Below are 17,722 nucleotides of genomic sequence, written 5' to 3'. Positions count from 1 at the left end.
GCAACAGAAGGCTTCTACCATATCTTCATGCCATCTCCATCTCTTCTTTGCAAAAAACATAAACAATAGAAAACCATTACTCCAAGCAGCAGTTTTTCTATTGACTTTAGGAATTTTTAGCTTGAGGCCAGTACCCTGAGATTAAAGAACATGAGGTGAAACACACATGTGCAGAAGGTCAGAGAGATAGGAAGGCACCAGAACATTTAGAGCCTTCTAGGTGGCCAGCAAGAGCTTAAAACCATCAAAGATCTCCAACTCTGTCTTATCAGGATTAAGAACCAGGACATTATGAGATAACAAACCCATAATTGCAGAGAGACTAGCTTCTTCTTTTGACAAGTGAGTATAGTTTCCTATGATAGAAAGCATATGCAGCTGAAAAATGATGATAATAGAACAAAAAAGAAGACCAAAAGACACAAGATTGAGAGAAAATAGCGATAGACCAAGAACAGTGTGCCTAATAACTGCTTAAAAGAAAAAAAAAAAGATGTGGAGTGAAAGTAAGAAATGAGTACAACAGCTTGAGAGGAAATTATGGAGAAAACAGGATAGGTCACATCACCAGTTTGACAGCATTTCAGATATTTAAAACAAACCAATAATTATCAAGATCAACTGATCAAATCCCTTCTTTGTATTAAACTGTTTTCTATCAAATTGCCGAGCCCTATGCTCAACTCTATCCAATAAAACAGTCCACAGTGTCAAACGCAGCACTTTGATGTAGCAGTTTTTAAAGATGAAGTGCGATCAATATCTGTGTTTACCAGCAAATCATTTAGCTTTCATTGGTGAAAGCCGTTTCTGATGATTTCCTTCATATCCTGCCATATTATGCACACACATAGTGCAGGGTTTCAAGTATGCTGTGCAGTACACCGACATACATTCAGGTCAGCGTTTTCTGCTGTAAAAAGAGTTTTCCACTGGTCCTATGTAACATGACAATTTTTGGAGGAAATTGAATTTGAGTTTTGATTTAATTTACTCATAAAAATGAACATAGTCATCAAAACTAACAGAAACAAACACTTGACGTAAACCACTCGGTGCCCAATGAAAGTCACACACGGGCTTCACTTTTTGAATTAAGCCACTGATGATATTACAACTTGCTGAGAGATATCTGTATTGTCGGCAAAAAAGGCATCTCTGTGTTTAACTATAGCTGGTTATTGCAAGTTGTTGATTTTAACCCTGATTATTTGGCAACAATGGATAGAAAGCATTGAAACACTGAGCAAGGGTTACTTTTTTTTTTTCCTGGATATGAAAACAAGAGAAAACGGGGTTAATTAATGACAGCAAAAACTTTTCCAACAGCTTCATCGAGGAAAGAAACAGCCAGACAAGCTGGGGGCAATTTCTTTGATCTGGTTCGAGTTTTTTTGCCACAACACTAAAGAAAAAAACCAAAAAAACTTTAATTGACAGAAAACTGCGGCTTTCTGTAATAACTAAGAGACACTTCTACCTGTCCTACCTCTGCACATAGGTGCATATCTGGATGTGTGCAGCTGCTGGTGGCACGCTTGCTTTTAGTATAGCAAGAAGCTGAGAAATTCAGCATATATCTGATGTCATTTGAGAAAATAAAATAAACCCCTATGTATTTAACTATTAAGTGAAGGTATAGCTGTTGTGCATGGATTAGATGTATAATAAATGTAAGATTATGTAAGTGGTTAAGAAGTGGGGGGGTTTATAAGTTTATACTTTTTCCACCCGCTCCCTTCAAAAAAAAAAAAAAAAAAAAGGTTTTATTTCCTCCAAAAGCAGGTTGTGAGTCTGTGCCTGGAGCAGGTTTTTCTTTTTTTTTTCTTTTTTTTTTCCATCTACAACTTGTCTGATATGTATTCTAGTTTGCATAAAATTTTTTTTTTTTTTTTTTTTCCCATCTGCAACTTGTCTGATATGTATTCTAGTTTGCATAAAATGTTTGATTTATAATGGTGGACTTACTCATTCGCCTGATTGCAAGGAGGGATTTTGTTTGCAGCTAAAGAAAAATTACATTTGAATTTAAACGAACCCTGGTACACTTCTCTCTTAATTCATCTGGAAGTCACATGGTCACCTGTAAAAGGCAACTTACCAGGTTGAAAATCCCTTGGTAGAATCGCCTTAGTGTGACATTTTCAGCTGCCGCTGACTTTCTTATGAGGACTGAAGATAAGATAAAGTGATTCACCAAGAGGAAAGCAGAGTGGAGCAGAGTGGACCACTGGCAGATGATGTTGTCTGTCATTTTTCTTGTCAAGGACACTTCTGCCTAAAAGTTCAATTGGTCTTTGAGAGTGAAAACGGGGAAAATAAGGTGGTAAGGCTCGCACATGCACACCTGAACAAACTGCAGGTTGTGCATGTTTCCTACAAAGAAAATTAACAGCCTGTCTGCTTTTTCCCCACCCCTCCCATTTGCTTTCTCCTTCCTCCCAGTTGTAAAGTCCAACCAAGTAATAGAAAGTGAATGGCCATGTTTGCCTGACGGGGCAATTCCTTCTCTAATATTACACTGGAGAGGCTGTTTGTTCATAGATGTGCTTGAGAAACATTTCTGGGTAGAAGAGAATGGTGATAACCACAGTGTCTAGATTCTAGTTTAGATATAAACCCACATGTTTCTCCTTTCACATCAGTTAGCAAATCCTCCAGTTACTGTTTATCTACGGTGCTTTATTATGTTTTTTATTGCCTTTTAAGTTTGATCAAGATAAGTATTAAGTTATTTATTAATTGGTGCTGTACTTAGGACAACAGAGATATTTTAAATTGCTTGCTATGGAAGAGAAGCTGCTTGAGTAAATGCTGAGGAAGACGCCATGTGGCACTTGGCTGACCAAACGAGGAGGCACAGAATGTGGCACAGGCCGGGCAGCAGAGCAGGTTGCTGGGGAAGGCTTACAGCTGCAGGAAACAACTACACTACTGCTGCTGCCTACTAAAGATTGTTCATTTGATAACAGAAAGGATTGGTTACACCTGGAGGCTCGCGTGCAGAATGAGACCGCTGCAGTCTTTTGCTTTTCAGCTATGTCCTTGGAAACATAGCTGTATGTGAAAACAGTGCAGGAAGCTCTCACTCCTCTAGTGGGTCTGTGAAACCAGTCTGGATGCTTTAGTGCACATTTGAGTTAAATGGTTGCTTTTCTGTAGACATTTGATATTTGCAGAGTTTTATTTATTTATTTTTACTTTATAGCTGTCAACCCATTGTATGAAAATATTGTAAATACATATTTATGTGTGTGGGGAATGTTTTTTAATTATTTATTTATTTTTTTTTACAGATGGTCAGGAAGTAAAAGTGGGAGAGTACAATTCCATCGCCGACATCCTGGATCTCCAGAACAACTCCATCAGGTTCCAAGGTATGACAACTTTACTTGTGGAAACTATTGGGGTAAGGGTGTCAATCTTTCCTTGCAGGGAAAAAAAAACTCCCCCACTCAGATCCTTTCCTTAAACCCTAGAGAGGTTTAATACCTCACACAGGGCAGGACCAGGTACTTCACTATAAGTTGCCAAAGCAAGCTAACTGAAATGCAGGAAGACAATGAAACCAGTTAAATAATTGTCCTAATATGCTTTTTTGATTGTTAGAGTTGCAGCTTCTAGCATTCATTCACATTCAAGGGCTGCCTTTTTGGTCATCCACAAGTATGATGCGAGCAAATGAACAGGCTGTTGCCATTTGATTTCAAGATCTCTTGTGTTTGTTTGAAACGCCATTTGTTTTGGGTGCTGGTGATAATTATAAAGCGGGACTTTCAGAAGCCATATTTAGATGACATTTGAATTGAATTTAGATTTAAATAACTTAAGCATTCTATATGATAATCATGCTGAGTGTGATGCCGGAGTACGTCAGGAAAAGCACCAATTTATTGCCCCACAATATTAAGAATCAGTGGTCACAAACATGACCAGCTGTTATTGATTGTCCATTTTATTCTTCAACATCTGTAGCCTGTATATAAATATGTATTTGAGTGCTTAGTATTCAGAACCCAACTCACGGGCAGTGACTCAGGTGCTGCACATCTACACTCAGTCCAAACTGGTTAAAATTGCTTATAATTTATGATGTAGTTATTCAGAAATAAAGTCTGCATATTACATTTAAACATAATTTGTCAGCAAAAATAAATAAATGAAATTGTTACATTTTAATGTAATAATTTAGGCCTAGACACAAGCAGTGCAGTTTTGAAGCTCTGCAGCAATGCAGGGTTAAAGGTGACCTAGATGTCATGAGTTTGATTGAAGAAATGTTGATTTGAGTAGCCGACTCTGAATTGGGGCGAGAAAAAAAAAAAAATTAACTTGAGAACATCTCTGTTTTAAACTTGGCCTGTGTCTGCCTGTTTCAACAATTATTAATGTTCTCTTTTCTCATATTAACTGTATTTTGTATTTTGTGTCTCTAATGTCTGTAAAACTAAAACAAAGGAATTAGATACATTATACATTTTGACAATATGTATGTAATGTAACTCATATAGAGCAAAATACATATATATTCTTTTGTGTCAGCATCTGAATATTTTTGAGCCTGAACCAGGATCACAATTCACCACCCTAAGCTGGCCTCTCGCCTCTAAATTATTTAACGGTCCATTTTTCCTCTCTTTCGGGTTTTGCAAGTGTTGACACACTTTGGAATTTGTTTGATCCTTCTGGCTATTCTCCCCCCACGGCGCTCTTTCGCTCCATCTTCCCTTCTCTGCCCCACATAAAGAAGCTCCTGCAATGAAAGCTTCCTGCTACGACCCGCACCACAGTTAAACGCACAGAGGAAGCCCATGCGATTAATTCTAAATACCAGAAAATGCAACGTTTGCCCACAATAACCCGAATGTGGCGCCGGTAGAAAGATTTACATGAACATTTGGAAGCTGAGCTTGAATAAGTTAATATTTTCTGCAGTAGCATATTTCTTTTAGAAGACGACGAATGAATCGAAAGGAGGAAAGTTCAAATAAATAGATTTCTTTTTTTTCTTTTCTTTTTTTTTTTTGGAAAAAGTTTAGCAGAGAAAATGGTTGAAACTTTAAGAAGTATGGAAATAACCTCCTCTCCTCCTTTGTGTCGTAGGTGTGGAGCCTCCCAAAGATCGCACGTTTGTCCGTCTACAACGGCGCCACATCAATGTGCCACTGTACAGCATCTTGTCTACTATAACCATCCTGGGGATGCTAATGGCCGGGGCTTTCCTGTTCTTTAACATCAAGAACCGAAATCACAGGTCAGCATCTGGAAACAGACCAGTGCAACCTTGGCAAAATACATGCTAGCCAGTGTACTGTGGGAGAAAAAAAAATAAATTAGCAGATCTTGTAAAGGGAGAGAGATGAATGAAGGCCGGACAAGTTTATGTGGGGTGAATAGTAATAGAAATAAAAATGAATCTAGTCAGATAATGCCATTGTTTAATATACTTGTGTTTTTTTAGACTTTTTTTTTTGCACAAGTGTATTGTCAGTATTAAAGCTGATCAGTTTTACCATTTTTGTTTAATGTTTTGTTCTCCTTCAGACTAATCAAGATGTCCAGTCCATACATGAACAACCTGATCATCCTAGGAGGCATGCTGTCCTACGCTTCGATTTTCCTCTTCGGTCTTGACGGAGGTTTTGTTTCGGACAAAGAGTTTGAGACGCTCTGCACTGTGAGTCTCCTTCAAACTTTTATTAACCTATTAAATATTAAACGCAGGCTTGAGTTTGATTCGACGTCCTACAACCGCACATTCCAATTTGAGTTTGGAAGATTTGAGCGGATAGCCCAAAAAGTACTGCACAATTTATAAGTGGATGAAAAATAGTGTGGTTTTCAAACATTTATGGAAATAAATATCTGAAGGATGTTGCATAGATTTCTATTTGGCTTGCTTTACTCTGACAGCCTGTGCTAAAAGTGCAACCGATTGCCTTGAGAAGTCACCTTATTAGTACCCATTCTCGGTGTGCAGCTGCTCTGTGAAGGCTTCAGAAGTTTGGTAGAGAGAAAATTCATAAAAAAATGTGAGCCTGCAAACCTACTGAAACATGGCCGTCCATGTAAACGGACTGAAAAGCATTAATCACACAGACTGCCCTGAGCATGAGCCCCCTCATAATGGAGGAGCTGCAGAAGTCATCAGCACGTTGAAATGCCTTGGTGCTGAAATGTGCTACACAAATAAAATTTGATTGATTGATTGATTGAACAGCTCGGGTGGATCACCGTGTCAACCGGCCAACTGTTGGTCACACAATAAGAAAATCCAGCTTTTCTGGAAGAGCTACGAGAAAGTCATTTTTGAAAAAGATAAAACCATAAGAAGTAATATTCAATTTGCCACAAGCGCAGAAAACATGTGAAGGAAAGTTCTGTGGTCAAATGAGACCAAAGCAAAGAACTTTTTCATCTTTGTGGAAAATGTCATGTGGTGAAAAGATGTGCAAAGCAGATGGCAGCTGTAACTGCAGGTCAAAGATTGACATGCAGGGGGCGCGGGGGGACATGCAGTATTTTCTTTCTACTTATGGAATACTTTGGTTTGGTCTATCGTATGAAGGCCTAAAAAAAATGAAATAAATTTTAAGGGGTATTAATGCTGTCTCAGTATATTGCCTATTTTAAAATGTCCATGCTATTTTCCCAATTTTTTTTTAAATTTATTTATTTTTGCTTTATATATTTAAGATATGCCAAAGCAAAAGTAGCTAACAAGCCTCTCACATGCACCATGTGATCAAGGGAAAACTGATTGAATCTCACTGCAGGTTCTGCAGCTAGCACAGAGCACATTAAGCGTCTCCCCTCAGGTAGCTGTACCGTGTGACTATGTAGATACTGGATTAATTAAGGAGTTTTGATTACAGTGATGACTAGTTTCCACCGCAATAACGCCACAGCCGACACACACACACACACACACACACACATCACAGACACAAGTAATGACAGGCGGGGCACGTCTCGAGCCGCCGTCACCTGGATGAAGCGGCGCTGCGGAGCCAAAACAGAGCCTGTCACTTCCGATGAAGTTCTACAGCAGAGGAGCGCAGAGGTTGATAGATGTACTGCTGATTAATGAGCTGGTCTCACAGTGAATAGACGGTCTAATTTTTCTTGTCATTTGTAGCCACAGCTCTGCCAGAGCGTCACTCAAAAGAGCGCACGTTCCAGTTAAGATGCTAGGTTTTTGTGATGTAAAAAAAAAAAAATTAAGAAATTAAACCATGATTATACCATGATCACTTTTTCCAAATGTAGTATGACCTTTATGGTGTATAACTGGTAGATGGTAAAAAATAAAAGTAAAAGAATGTTAGTTTAGAAGGCTTTTTTTTTTTTTTTTGTCAGGTGACTGTACAGATTTTCTGTCAGACTTAGTTCTGGACATTCCAAAATATTCATTTTCCTCTTGCAAAGTATTTTTTGTAGTTGTTGATTTGGTTGTGTACTTGCATTTATGGTTAAAAATTAAAATTTCTTTCTATGTCAACTTTCTGGGCTTGAATTAAAACAACCAGGACTTGTTGGAGGAAAAATAACTCTTCAGGAATGCCGCTAGCTTCTTATTAGCCTCCCTGACTGGTTTCAGTCTGTTTTCATCCAGATTGAACCCAGTTTTTGTAAAATCCTGTTGTTCCATTTGTTCTCCAGTTATTTATGATGGCCTTGTGCATGTGTAATTTTGCAAGTCTTTTTTTTAATTACCATTCTCCTTTCTGATACCTTTGTGCATTGAGATAATTTTGATCATTTGTAATCTTTCTGCAAAATATAACGTGGTGTCGAGCATACAAATGTGGAAAAGTAAAAAAATAAAATAAATAAAAAAAGGAGAACTCCAGCGGGTTCACTGTAAATGAAGCCAAATATGAACGCGAAAACAAAGAATGGTCAAAACAAATCAAAAGTGATTTTAACCAGGTATTAGTTTACAGGCGTGCATATGGAACCAGACTGTTTTGCCATTTGTTTTAAATAGTTTTGCCTCTTCCTCGTCAGGTTTCCACCTCAATATTGCACAAGCTGTGTGTCACTAGGTGGGAACACGTCTAAAACATTTTGAAAGAACTGACCTCAGTTTTTTGTCTTTTTTTTTTTTTTAACCACAAACACAGGCACATTTTTTTATTTTTAACCTCACTACGGTGTGTTGGCACCTGGTCATCCTGAAGTACACAACTGTCTACTCATTTATTATAAGGTTTTAGATTATATTGAATTCTCAAGCTTCTTTAACTCATCGGCTTTGTGTTTTGTGCTAAAACGAAACGGGTCCACATTTTGTTTTTGCTTTTACTAAAATAAAATGCTCTCAGAAGTCTGACAGCCCCCATTGCTAAGGATGATCTACCAGAGCTCTTGGAAGTAAAAAATAAATCTGACAGCATTTTATTTTTAGGATGCCTCGCAACACTATTTTGAACAAATTTATCTTTAGATGCTTGTCAGATCAGATGCTGGTTTTGAGCTTTGATTACCCCGACATGACACGTCACGACTGTGTGCTAACGTACCGACAGGTCCGGACATGGATCCTCATTGTTGGATACACAACTGCTTTTGGTGCCATGTTTGCCAAGACGTGGAGGGTACATGCCATCTTCAAAAATGTGAAGATGAAGAAAAAGGTAAGAAAAACTGTAGTTATTCAGTAAAACACGCATGCTTCCAGATCGTTACACACAATTTATTAAAAGACAGAGTGAATTTTGACATGCTTTTGAGGCAAAGTTGGGAATAGATCTATCCAAACAGGATCCGTTCAACTTTGTTTAGCGATAAGCATCTTCATTCGGCGCATGTCATTTCTAGGTTACATACGTGTGAGCACTGATATTTAGCTGATGGTGCCCGGACTTGAATCGGATAGAAATGTGTGTGAATACCGCTGGCTGCAGCACCTTCTTTGAACAATGTCTCTTTGAAGAAAGAAAAAAAAAAAATAGAAATATAGACATCTTTTTAAACAACTGACCCGATCTGTTTCACTGGCCCAGTTATATAAAGTGCTGCTCTTTCTGTGCTGCAAGTCTTCATGGCCTTTTGTATTAATAGCTGTTCCCCTCTCCCACTCTATTTCTCTTCTCAAAATTTTCCATATTATTGGAAGGGTGGGTGGCCTTGCAGTGAACATGAAAAGACAGAGAAAGAAGGAAGGAAAGAAAGAAAGGGGTGGATAACTGAACTGGCAGAAGAAGTAAGGAGGGTGTAGAAAAATAGCGGCAGAAGGGATGGCGGCGTGACAGAAGGAGGAAAGCAAAGCAGGACAGAGTAAGGAACAAGACAAACAATCTGGCCTCAATGGCAAAGAAAGTAGGCTGAGGAGGAAACAAAGATCTGGAGACCGGGGACAGATGATGAATCAAAAGAGGTTAAAAGACATGAACCTCTAACATTTTATTAAAGATAGCTATTCAAAGATATTTTATAACGCTGAACTTGACCCTTTTATATTTATTTTATGAGTTGGTTTTTTGTTGTTGTTTTTTTTTTTAAATCATTTCAGGAAACAGCTGTTTTGCCTCTTTGAACTTGGTATTGCTTTGACATTTCATAGCCAATTATTTCAACTCACTTCCCCTCCTCTCACCTTCTCTCCCTTGCTAACAAAGACAAAACAAATGTTTCCTTTGAGGCAGTATTCACCCCTGCTGCATAGTTTAGCTCTTAACACTCAAGATGTATGCTCTATTGGCTCAGGCCCTGGGTTTGTGTGCAGGACGCGTGCACACACACACATTCCACTTCATCCACATTGATTGAGTGCAGGTGCTTTGGCTTCAGCAGACTGATAGTTGCTGTTGGTGCCCTGAAACGTCTGCCAACTGCTGTCAGGGGAGGGACAGACACAAGTGTTAGCCATCTTTTCTTCAAACTGCAGATCCGAAGCAGCAACACTATTCACCCCTTTCTTGCTAGTTTTCCTTCATCATTTTTTTTTTGCTCCATAAAATGGAAGAGTATGTAATTCAAGAGTGAGTTCGATAAAGTTTCTGCTAGGTGGACTCCAATGAATTGTTTTTCTGTAAAAGAAAAAAAAAATGAAATCTGTACAGACAGAGATAAGAAGGCTCCCAGAATCCCTCTGTCATGGACTGCCATGAGGGTGTGACAGCCTGAAGTAAAAATCCCACCGCTTTTCAGGTATTAACACACACATTAAAAATATGTTTTGTTGAAACAGAAACACAACTGTCATTACTGCTACTGCTTAAATATATTAGAATTTGATACAAGCCGTAAGCACAAAAAAAAACAAAACAAATAACATTTTTCATTGCTGGACATCTAAATGCTCACCATCTCTGGACAAGACTGGTACAATTGGTCTTCCGTTCTGAAAACATATGCATTGTTTCACCTTAAAACTCTTGAAATTGCACATTAAAATTGAGACAATTCACATAATTGCCGTCTTCTATTTCAAATAATCTTTTCTCGCTCCTTTCAAAACGATTGAGCTTATAAAGTATTGTTAAAACGTCTAGCATATTTGAATGGTTCCCAAGCTAAGGGATCTGGGATAAAGATATCTTTAACTTTTCCTGGAAAGTAATTACATTTCCTTCCTCTTATTTCTTTACTAGAATTAGCCTGCATAGTTCTGATAGCCTATATAGTCAAGATATTTAATCTTGCACCTGAAAGCACCTATCAAAAAGAAAAAAAAAACACTGTTACTACTAATTAGTTTATTCAAAGCTCAAACCACAGGGTCAGTAGATAATAATTCCTCTCTTTTGAAAGGAAAAAGGAAAAAAAAATGTTATTGCACTCTCTTTATACAGTCTCATTAAGGCTTTACACATATTCCTTTTTTATTTCTTTGAGTTTTTCTAAAATCAAGTTGGATACTTGAGACAACAATCTGTGCAACACCAATGGTATGTCTGAATGCCAATATTACTGGTGGAAAGAAAACAGGTAACACTTCAGTTAATTTACAGCAATTACATGTACAATTTGTCTGAAGGAGTCACTTGACAATATAACACATCATGGTTTAGCAGATGGAAGTGTAAAGCTCTTTTTTTTTTTTCAATAGTTTTGAAAAAATACCCTTCCCAGGTATTTCCTCATTAGAGTATTTTGGAACAGTTAATTTGACATTTAAAGGTGTTTAGATATCTTGGTGTCAAATGAGAATTTTAAACCTTTTCTCTAAAATCTTTACATATTTACAGGCACCCACGTAAAAAACAAAACAAAAAAAAACCGTTTTGGTTTTGTTTGTTTTTTTTACTTGTAATCTGATTGAGTGTTCCTTTTTTTATGGTTTCAATCTGAGATTACGCTGGGGCAATGAAACATGAATAAATATAAACGTTTTCTGCTCTCAGCGCTTTACTGCATACACATCTATTTTCTTCTTTGTTTCATGCACTTCCACGTTGCCAGGGGCTGGTTAGTGTATGTCTATCTGCAATAAATCGGACATGCCTAACGGAGGGGCTGTGGATCCCACCCATCAATATTCTTTGTCTTGCCGTGGCCACATTTGCTCGGTCTTTGCATCATCAAAAGACTGAGCAGATCAAAAGACAATCCCCTCATGTCCCTTCGTTCTGAGCCCTCCGGGGGAAATGGACACCTGTGCGAGCTGCATCCAGACTATGTGATACTTTCCAAACAGAACGTGACCCTGTCTTCCCCTGACCTTTCTTTTGATTCATGGTTTCAGTCAGTCAAACGCTGTTATAAATGAAGATCACAAACAGGTCGTGGCTTTCATCCTTCCAAAGTTCAGAGTACAAAAGACGAGTTTTTAGCTGCGAGCAGCGCTGGCTCAGCATTGGTTCCTTTTCAGGCAACAGGATTTGGCTCGCTGGCAGAGCTTCTCACGGATTATTGACCAATAGGTCTTCTGGAAGTGTCAGATTTTATTGTGTCACAATAGTAAAAATGGAATATTAGTCCTTAAAATTTTTAAAAGAAAGTCATGGATAAGTTGAGATTAAAGTTGGTTAACTCATTAAATAAGGCATGTAAAAAGTCCTGCTTAACATACCTTTATGAGATAGATGCTAGTCCATTAAAGGCCCGCACGTTGAAATGTTTCACAAAAATATAAGCATGTCATCTTCTTCTTCCTCCACAGATCATAAAGGATCAGAAACTGTTGATTATCGTCGGTGGGATGCTGCTTATCGACTTATGCATTCTAATTTGCTGGCAGATCGTGGACCCTCTCAGGAGAACCGTGGAGGAATACAGCTTGGAGGTCAGGAAAGCCTTTTTTTTTTTTTTTTTCTTTCTGGTCAAATATGTGCTCTGTTCCAATATTTTTGTGTCAATCCGACGGGGCTTTTGTCAGCAAGGAGGGTCCGATTGAATAACGCCGAGTTATATCGAGCAAGGGAAATGTCTTCATTATACTGCAGAGCGAGCATATTCTTTCCTTGTGGTTGTTGTTATTTTTGGGTCAGGATGTGAGCCATCGCTGCCTTCTGTGCTCATTCTCTTCCCGGTTGCCAGTTTCAATGGGAGACATTGGCAAGGGCCAGCGGAAAACAGGCACTTAGCATCACATTCATTCTGCCGGAGAGGTTGTTGGGTGTTAAAGAGATTTTAACGCCGCTTTACTCTGAGAAGTCGGAGATCTTCCATTGGAAAAACGCAGCAGTATTGATTTTTGGAAACTGATGCCGTGTGATCTCTATTGAAATATTAACAAACGACTGTGTGATCAGTTATCTTTATGAGGATTAGACAGAAGGGTGCTTTTTTAACACTGGATAAATCTGAATATGTTCAGCCGAATTGTGCTTAAGAAACATTGAGTGGAGTGTTTTGTTTTTGTTTTTTGTTTTTTTAATGGAATTTTACTGCTAGAGGCAAAAGGGCACAATCTATATATATTGCTGTACCCATCAGTTTCTTAGTTACTACTGGAAAAGAAATGCCTTAATCTAAGAGAGAGTCACACAGGCAGTAAATGAATTCAAACTCACATTGAAAACTTTAGCTATATGTACTTTGGTGTAATTCAACACTGCTTATGTCAGAGAGATAAAACATTGCTTCAGAACATTACAACCTCTAGGTTTTACTTTGACGTTTACATGAAATCCTGTGGATTGCTCTGAAGGTTTTAAAAGAGATGGACCATGACCCATTTTAAAAGTGGATCGTGTTGATTACGTTTTGGGGTTAGAAATGTTTCTGTTCAGCCTCGGTGAGGAATTAAAAGTTTACATACCCTGGATACCAAAGAGCTCTAGCCCAGATATGTTTTGTGTGTGGTTGGATGTGATTAAAAATAATTAAACAAGTTAATTAGAGGCTTTTTAAATTAATGTTGTGATTATTATTTTTTACCAAATAGCAATATTTGGCAAATTAAACAAAGTTTGTTAATTCCAATAAAATTTGTTAATGACTGACTCAATAAATAGAGATGTACAATTTGTATTTCAGTGATGCACAACTTTTTTCTCGATTTAGTAAAAATGTGGTTTTGCTTTCATTCCCGTTGTTAACCATGCAGATCAAGGAGCAGTTAAGTTTAAAAAAAAAGAAAACCAACAACTTCACACATCAAACACCTATAAATCCTGCAGTTGTATTGGGGAAAATCTTCAATATTTTGAATTTACAGAACCGGGTTTCTGTCATTTAGTTTCCATGAGCTGTGTCACTCTTTTAAGTCACTGCATTCTGGTGGAAGTGCGATTTATAAATCCTCTACTTGAAATGCATTTTTGATAACGCAACAAAGCAAAAACACAGAAACTTTTGGGATTCAGAGTATGCCGTCAATAAAACACCGACATGGAGTAGATTCATATGTTTTCCTTCCTCTTACCTCATCAGGATGTCTCCACCGGTTTTCTCTGGTTTTACATTTATTGGGGGGTTTGTAGTTGTAATGGTCTTTGAAGGTGACTTAAAAGCAGCGTTCAACTTAGTTGGACTCCCGTTATTGAGCACCATTTCATCACATCACTATGTCATTAAACAGTGATGCCATCGGCTCTCGCTGCTCCCTGCCACCAACCGAGCACACGAATGGAGGGGGAGCACGTAGTTCAAAGATCAAAATGCTCTGCATTCACTTTCAGTTGGGTTACCGATATTTATCCACCACCCACATAAGGAGGCCTTAGTCTTCAGCGCGGCTGTCACAGGTTCGAATCCCGACCTGGTGACCTTTGCCGCATGTCTTCCCTTTCTCTCATTACCCTACCTTTTTGCCCTAGCACTTTCAAATAAAGGCCACTAGAGCCAAAAAAAATGTTTAAAAAAAAAAACAAAACAAAAAGGGGGGTCTGTAGCCTTAGAGGTTCAAAATGATAAATTATGCTTTTGCAATGTTTGAAAGGCCAAGTCATGTTGACACGCTTGACGTCTATACAGTCAGATTCAGTAAATTAAAATACTGTTGTAAAGTTTATTTATTTCACTAATTAATTTCACTTGGTGAAAAACATTTGTAGATTAATTACACTGATGTTTTCAAGCCTTTATTTCTATTAACTTTGATGACTTTCCGCTTACAGTTGATGAAAACATGACATTTAAGACTAGAATATTACATTAGACCAATAGAAAAACGTTATTAAATCATCTTTCTTCAAAGGTCTTTAATTCTACTAAATGGGACTTTTTTTCTTGGTGAGTCACTCCTCAAGTCTTTCAGACATTAGTATGTAGTTCAGAAGATGTCTGACTGCCTCCCAAGAGGCCAGAGACCTCGAGAATATATAGCATCGGTTGATTCTAATTGACCTTCGGGGCAAACATCAGGAATCGAAAGGTCAGAAAGAGAGGGAGGTTCTTTTGTGGATTTTAATGAAAACTCCTTTTGATCATTTTTATATGGATTTTCTTGCTCTTTTTTTTTTTCTGCTTGTCACAAGGGTCCTGTGGGGGAAGAATTTGTGTCTCATACTGCGCACCAGGTTCAGCAATTGTATCCTCAGTTTAAAAATAAATTATGTGGAGGTACAAAATCCGAAATTCAGTTTCAGGTCACATTTTCTTCTTAGTCTGACAGGGAAAGATTTCTTCATGGCATCTTAAAGAACAGACTAATTGAAACTCTCTGGCTTCTTATGTTCAATTTGAATGTGCGTCTGTCTATACCACAACTCTTTAGCCCCCGAGAAAGCCCTGATTTCATTTTGCTGATTGGCCTTTGTGCTTTTGAGCCCTCCTAAGAGGGAAAAGAAAGCCTTGCTTGACTTATTCTTTTGTGAATGTTGTCAGTGTGTGCAGTAGGGCCCTCATGGAGTATTCTCTGACTGTAAGCCCTCGGCCAAGGGAGTGTTTTGAATCTATAAACCACTGAGTGTAGGAATCTGCGTTTCCCCTGAGGTTGTGGATCTGCATGCCTGTGCTGAGGCACATTCTTAACATGCCTGCCCGGTGTGCCAGACTTCCAGCAGTAAAGGACCCTTGGGGCTGAGCTGGAGGAAAAGCAGCCTGCAGCTCTTCTGCACCAAGGGCCTTCAGGGCTGTTGATGGGGGGTGGGGGGAACACAAAGCAGATGGGAACCGCAACACCTGGAGAGTGGATAATGAGAAAAAAGGGGATGAGGAAAATAAGAAGGAAGTACAATTTTTAAACATTAAGTCAAATTTTAAAGGGATGACAATAAAGTCAAGAGCACACCGTTTCTTGATAAAACTATGCTGACCTAAATCAGATCTACCACATTCAGTATAATTTTATTATCATCAGTGACATCTGATAATCCATGCATAGTGGTGATTAAAACCAGTTCTCAGACATTGACCCACAAACCTGAGAGGGTTTGTAGTTTTTTGTTTTGTTTTGTTTTTTTTTTCAATTATATGTGCAAGTGTCACTGTCATGTCTTGTGTTTGGGATGTTTTTGCTGTACACGAACACAACATTTCTCATTTTGGGCGTGACAGATTTATTTTAAAAATGTGTATATTTTTACACTATTACGGCACACTAACATGTATGCATTACTTTAAAACTGTTCCACCGTTGTCTGTCTAAGCACTTATATGCTTCCTCCTCCACTGACAAATTGAAAGGAGGGGGATTCCCTGGCTCAGGGACCAGAAACACTTTTTTTGACTGACTAACAGTAATTGCAGCAAAAGAAAGGACCAGTAGTTTCCCGTTTTTTGTTTTTTTGTTTTTTTTTTTTGAGCCATCATATCGTACTTGGCCAGCATCCTCCTGTGACTTTTCTCTTGTCTGCAGCCTTTTTTGTCTTTTTATTTTCTTATTGTCTCCCTCTCTCTGTTTGTCAGAATCTGCCCTGCTCTCCACTCACTCCCAATTCACTGTAGTGAATTGGGAGTTCACTGTAGTGAATTGGGAATTGACCATGGGTTCACCGAGCTGCACGTACTTGCTTCACCCGAGGGTCTCCGGTATATCAATGCGCACTTTATGAAGCGCCACAGTGGGATAGTGCTGCTTGAGTCATTCCAGGCACAGATTTCCTCACTGACTCAGATGAAACAAGGGCAAGCATTGTTTACTGAAGAGCTTGTTGAATGTTTGAGGAGTTCTCATTGTTTCGAATAGATCTGCAGACAATTTAATCTTCACAGCATTGTTTCTCAAATTAAGCCAAACTGAAGAAAAAAAACAACAACTTGATCGCCAATAATTGTTCTGAAACATCAGAGAAAAGTTCCAGAACAATCACTGACAATCAAGCTCTTATTTTCAACTTGGCTTAATTTTTCGTAGGTAAAGAAGTGAAATGTATTTATAAAGCGTTTTTTACAGATATAAAATTACAAAGCGCTGTACGACAAACAAACCAAGCAACCATCCATCCATTTTCTATACACCCTTGTCCCTTAGTGGACCCCAATAATACTCCAACCAAGAGCAGTTTTCTGAGCAAAAGGTTCATTTTCCCCACCAACAACAACTTCCAAGGGAGCCAAAGCAGAAGGACAGTCAAAACCAATGAGTAAACCTACTTCACAGTCTTGTAAAGCAGGCATTTTGCCAGCCAGATGTTTAAGCTACACTTGTTTCTTAGTGACCTCAAGGTGTTCTAACTTCTAACGGTAAAGCGTAACACACTTTATTTTATTTTGGATCCGTCTCAAATAATACGCCATTATTTACATGCAAGAATCAGCAAATTAGGGAAGAGTTACAGAGAGTAATCCAACAATACAATATAATACATTGTATTATACTACTCACAGTAGTGTGAGTATCTATGCTGTTTGAGCTGCCTGGGCCAACAGACTTATGGAAATTGTTATATTTTTGTCCTAACTCAAGTTTACTTCTTATTTTATTTAAGCTTTAAGATTTTTATGTGTCACAAAGTAAACACATTATTTAGCATTATTTAGCATGCCTACTGCTTGGTAAAAAAAAAAAAAAACCAGCCCCTTGTTCTACGCTTTACTTCATGCAGAGGGTCTGAACCCCGGGCTATTGAGAAACGATTGTTTTCTGGACGCATGGGCTCTGTTGAAGTTTTAAATGATTGGATGTGATTTTTACCCAATCGCTCATGTTTGGCCGTCGGAAAGTCACCCAGTGGAAACATGGAGGGAAGTCCTGCAAAAGCAACACCCTCTGCTCAGAACCCATCAGCAGACACTGGTCATTCCCCTTTGCAAGTTTCATTATAATTAACAGGAAGATGAAACTGAAGAGGGTGAAAATAGATCGCAGAGGAATGCTTATAAAACTCAACTGTTCTAATACGCTCACAAATAAAAAAAAAAAATAAAGAAGGGCCAGAGATCAGGG

General features: G+C 38.3%; 1 protein-coding gene across 1 annotated transcript in view; it reads left to right on the top strand.

Moving 5' to 3' along the window:
* Window positions 1-17,722, top strand: part of gabbr2 (gamma-aminobutyric acid (GABA) B receptor, 2) — a 186,933-nt gene that overhangs the window by 120,544 nt on the left and 48,667 nt on the right. Inside the window, exons 9-13 of the mRNA XM_007547581.2 lie at window positions 3,297-3,377; window positions 5,104-5,254; window positions 5,545-5,677; window positions 8,532-8,639; window positions 12,110-12,232. Of these exons, the coding sequence (XP_007547643.1) occupies window positions 3,297-3,377; window positions 5,104-5,254; window positions 5,545-5,677; window positions 8,532-8,639; window positions 12,110-12,232 (596 nt within the window). The remainder of the gene's footprint in view (window positions 1-3,296; window positions 3,378-5,103; window positions 5,255-5,544; window positions 5,678-8,531; window positions 8,640-12,109; window positions 12,233-17,722) is intronic.

Source organism: Poecilia formosa, unplaced genomic scaffold, assembly GCF_000485575.1.
Source record: "Poecilia formosa unplaced genomic scaffold, Poecilia_formosa-5.1.2 Scaffold21, whole genome shotgun sequence".
Lineage (NCBI taxonomy): Eukaryota > Metazoa > Chordata > Actinopteri > Cyprinodontiformes > Poeciliidae > Poecilia > Poecilia formosa.
This window is presented reverse-complemented; position numbering and strand designations above follow the sequence as displayed.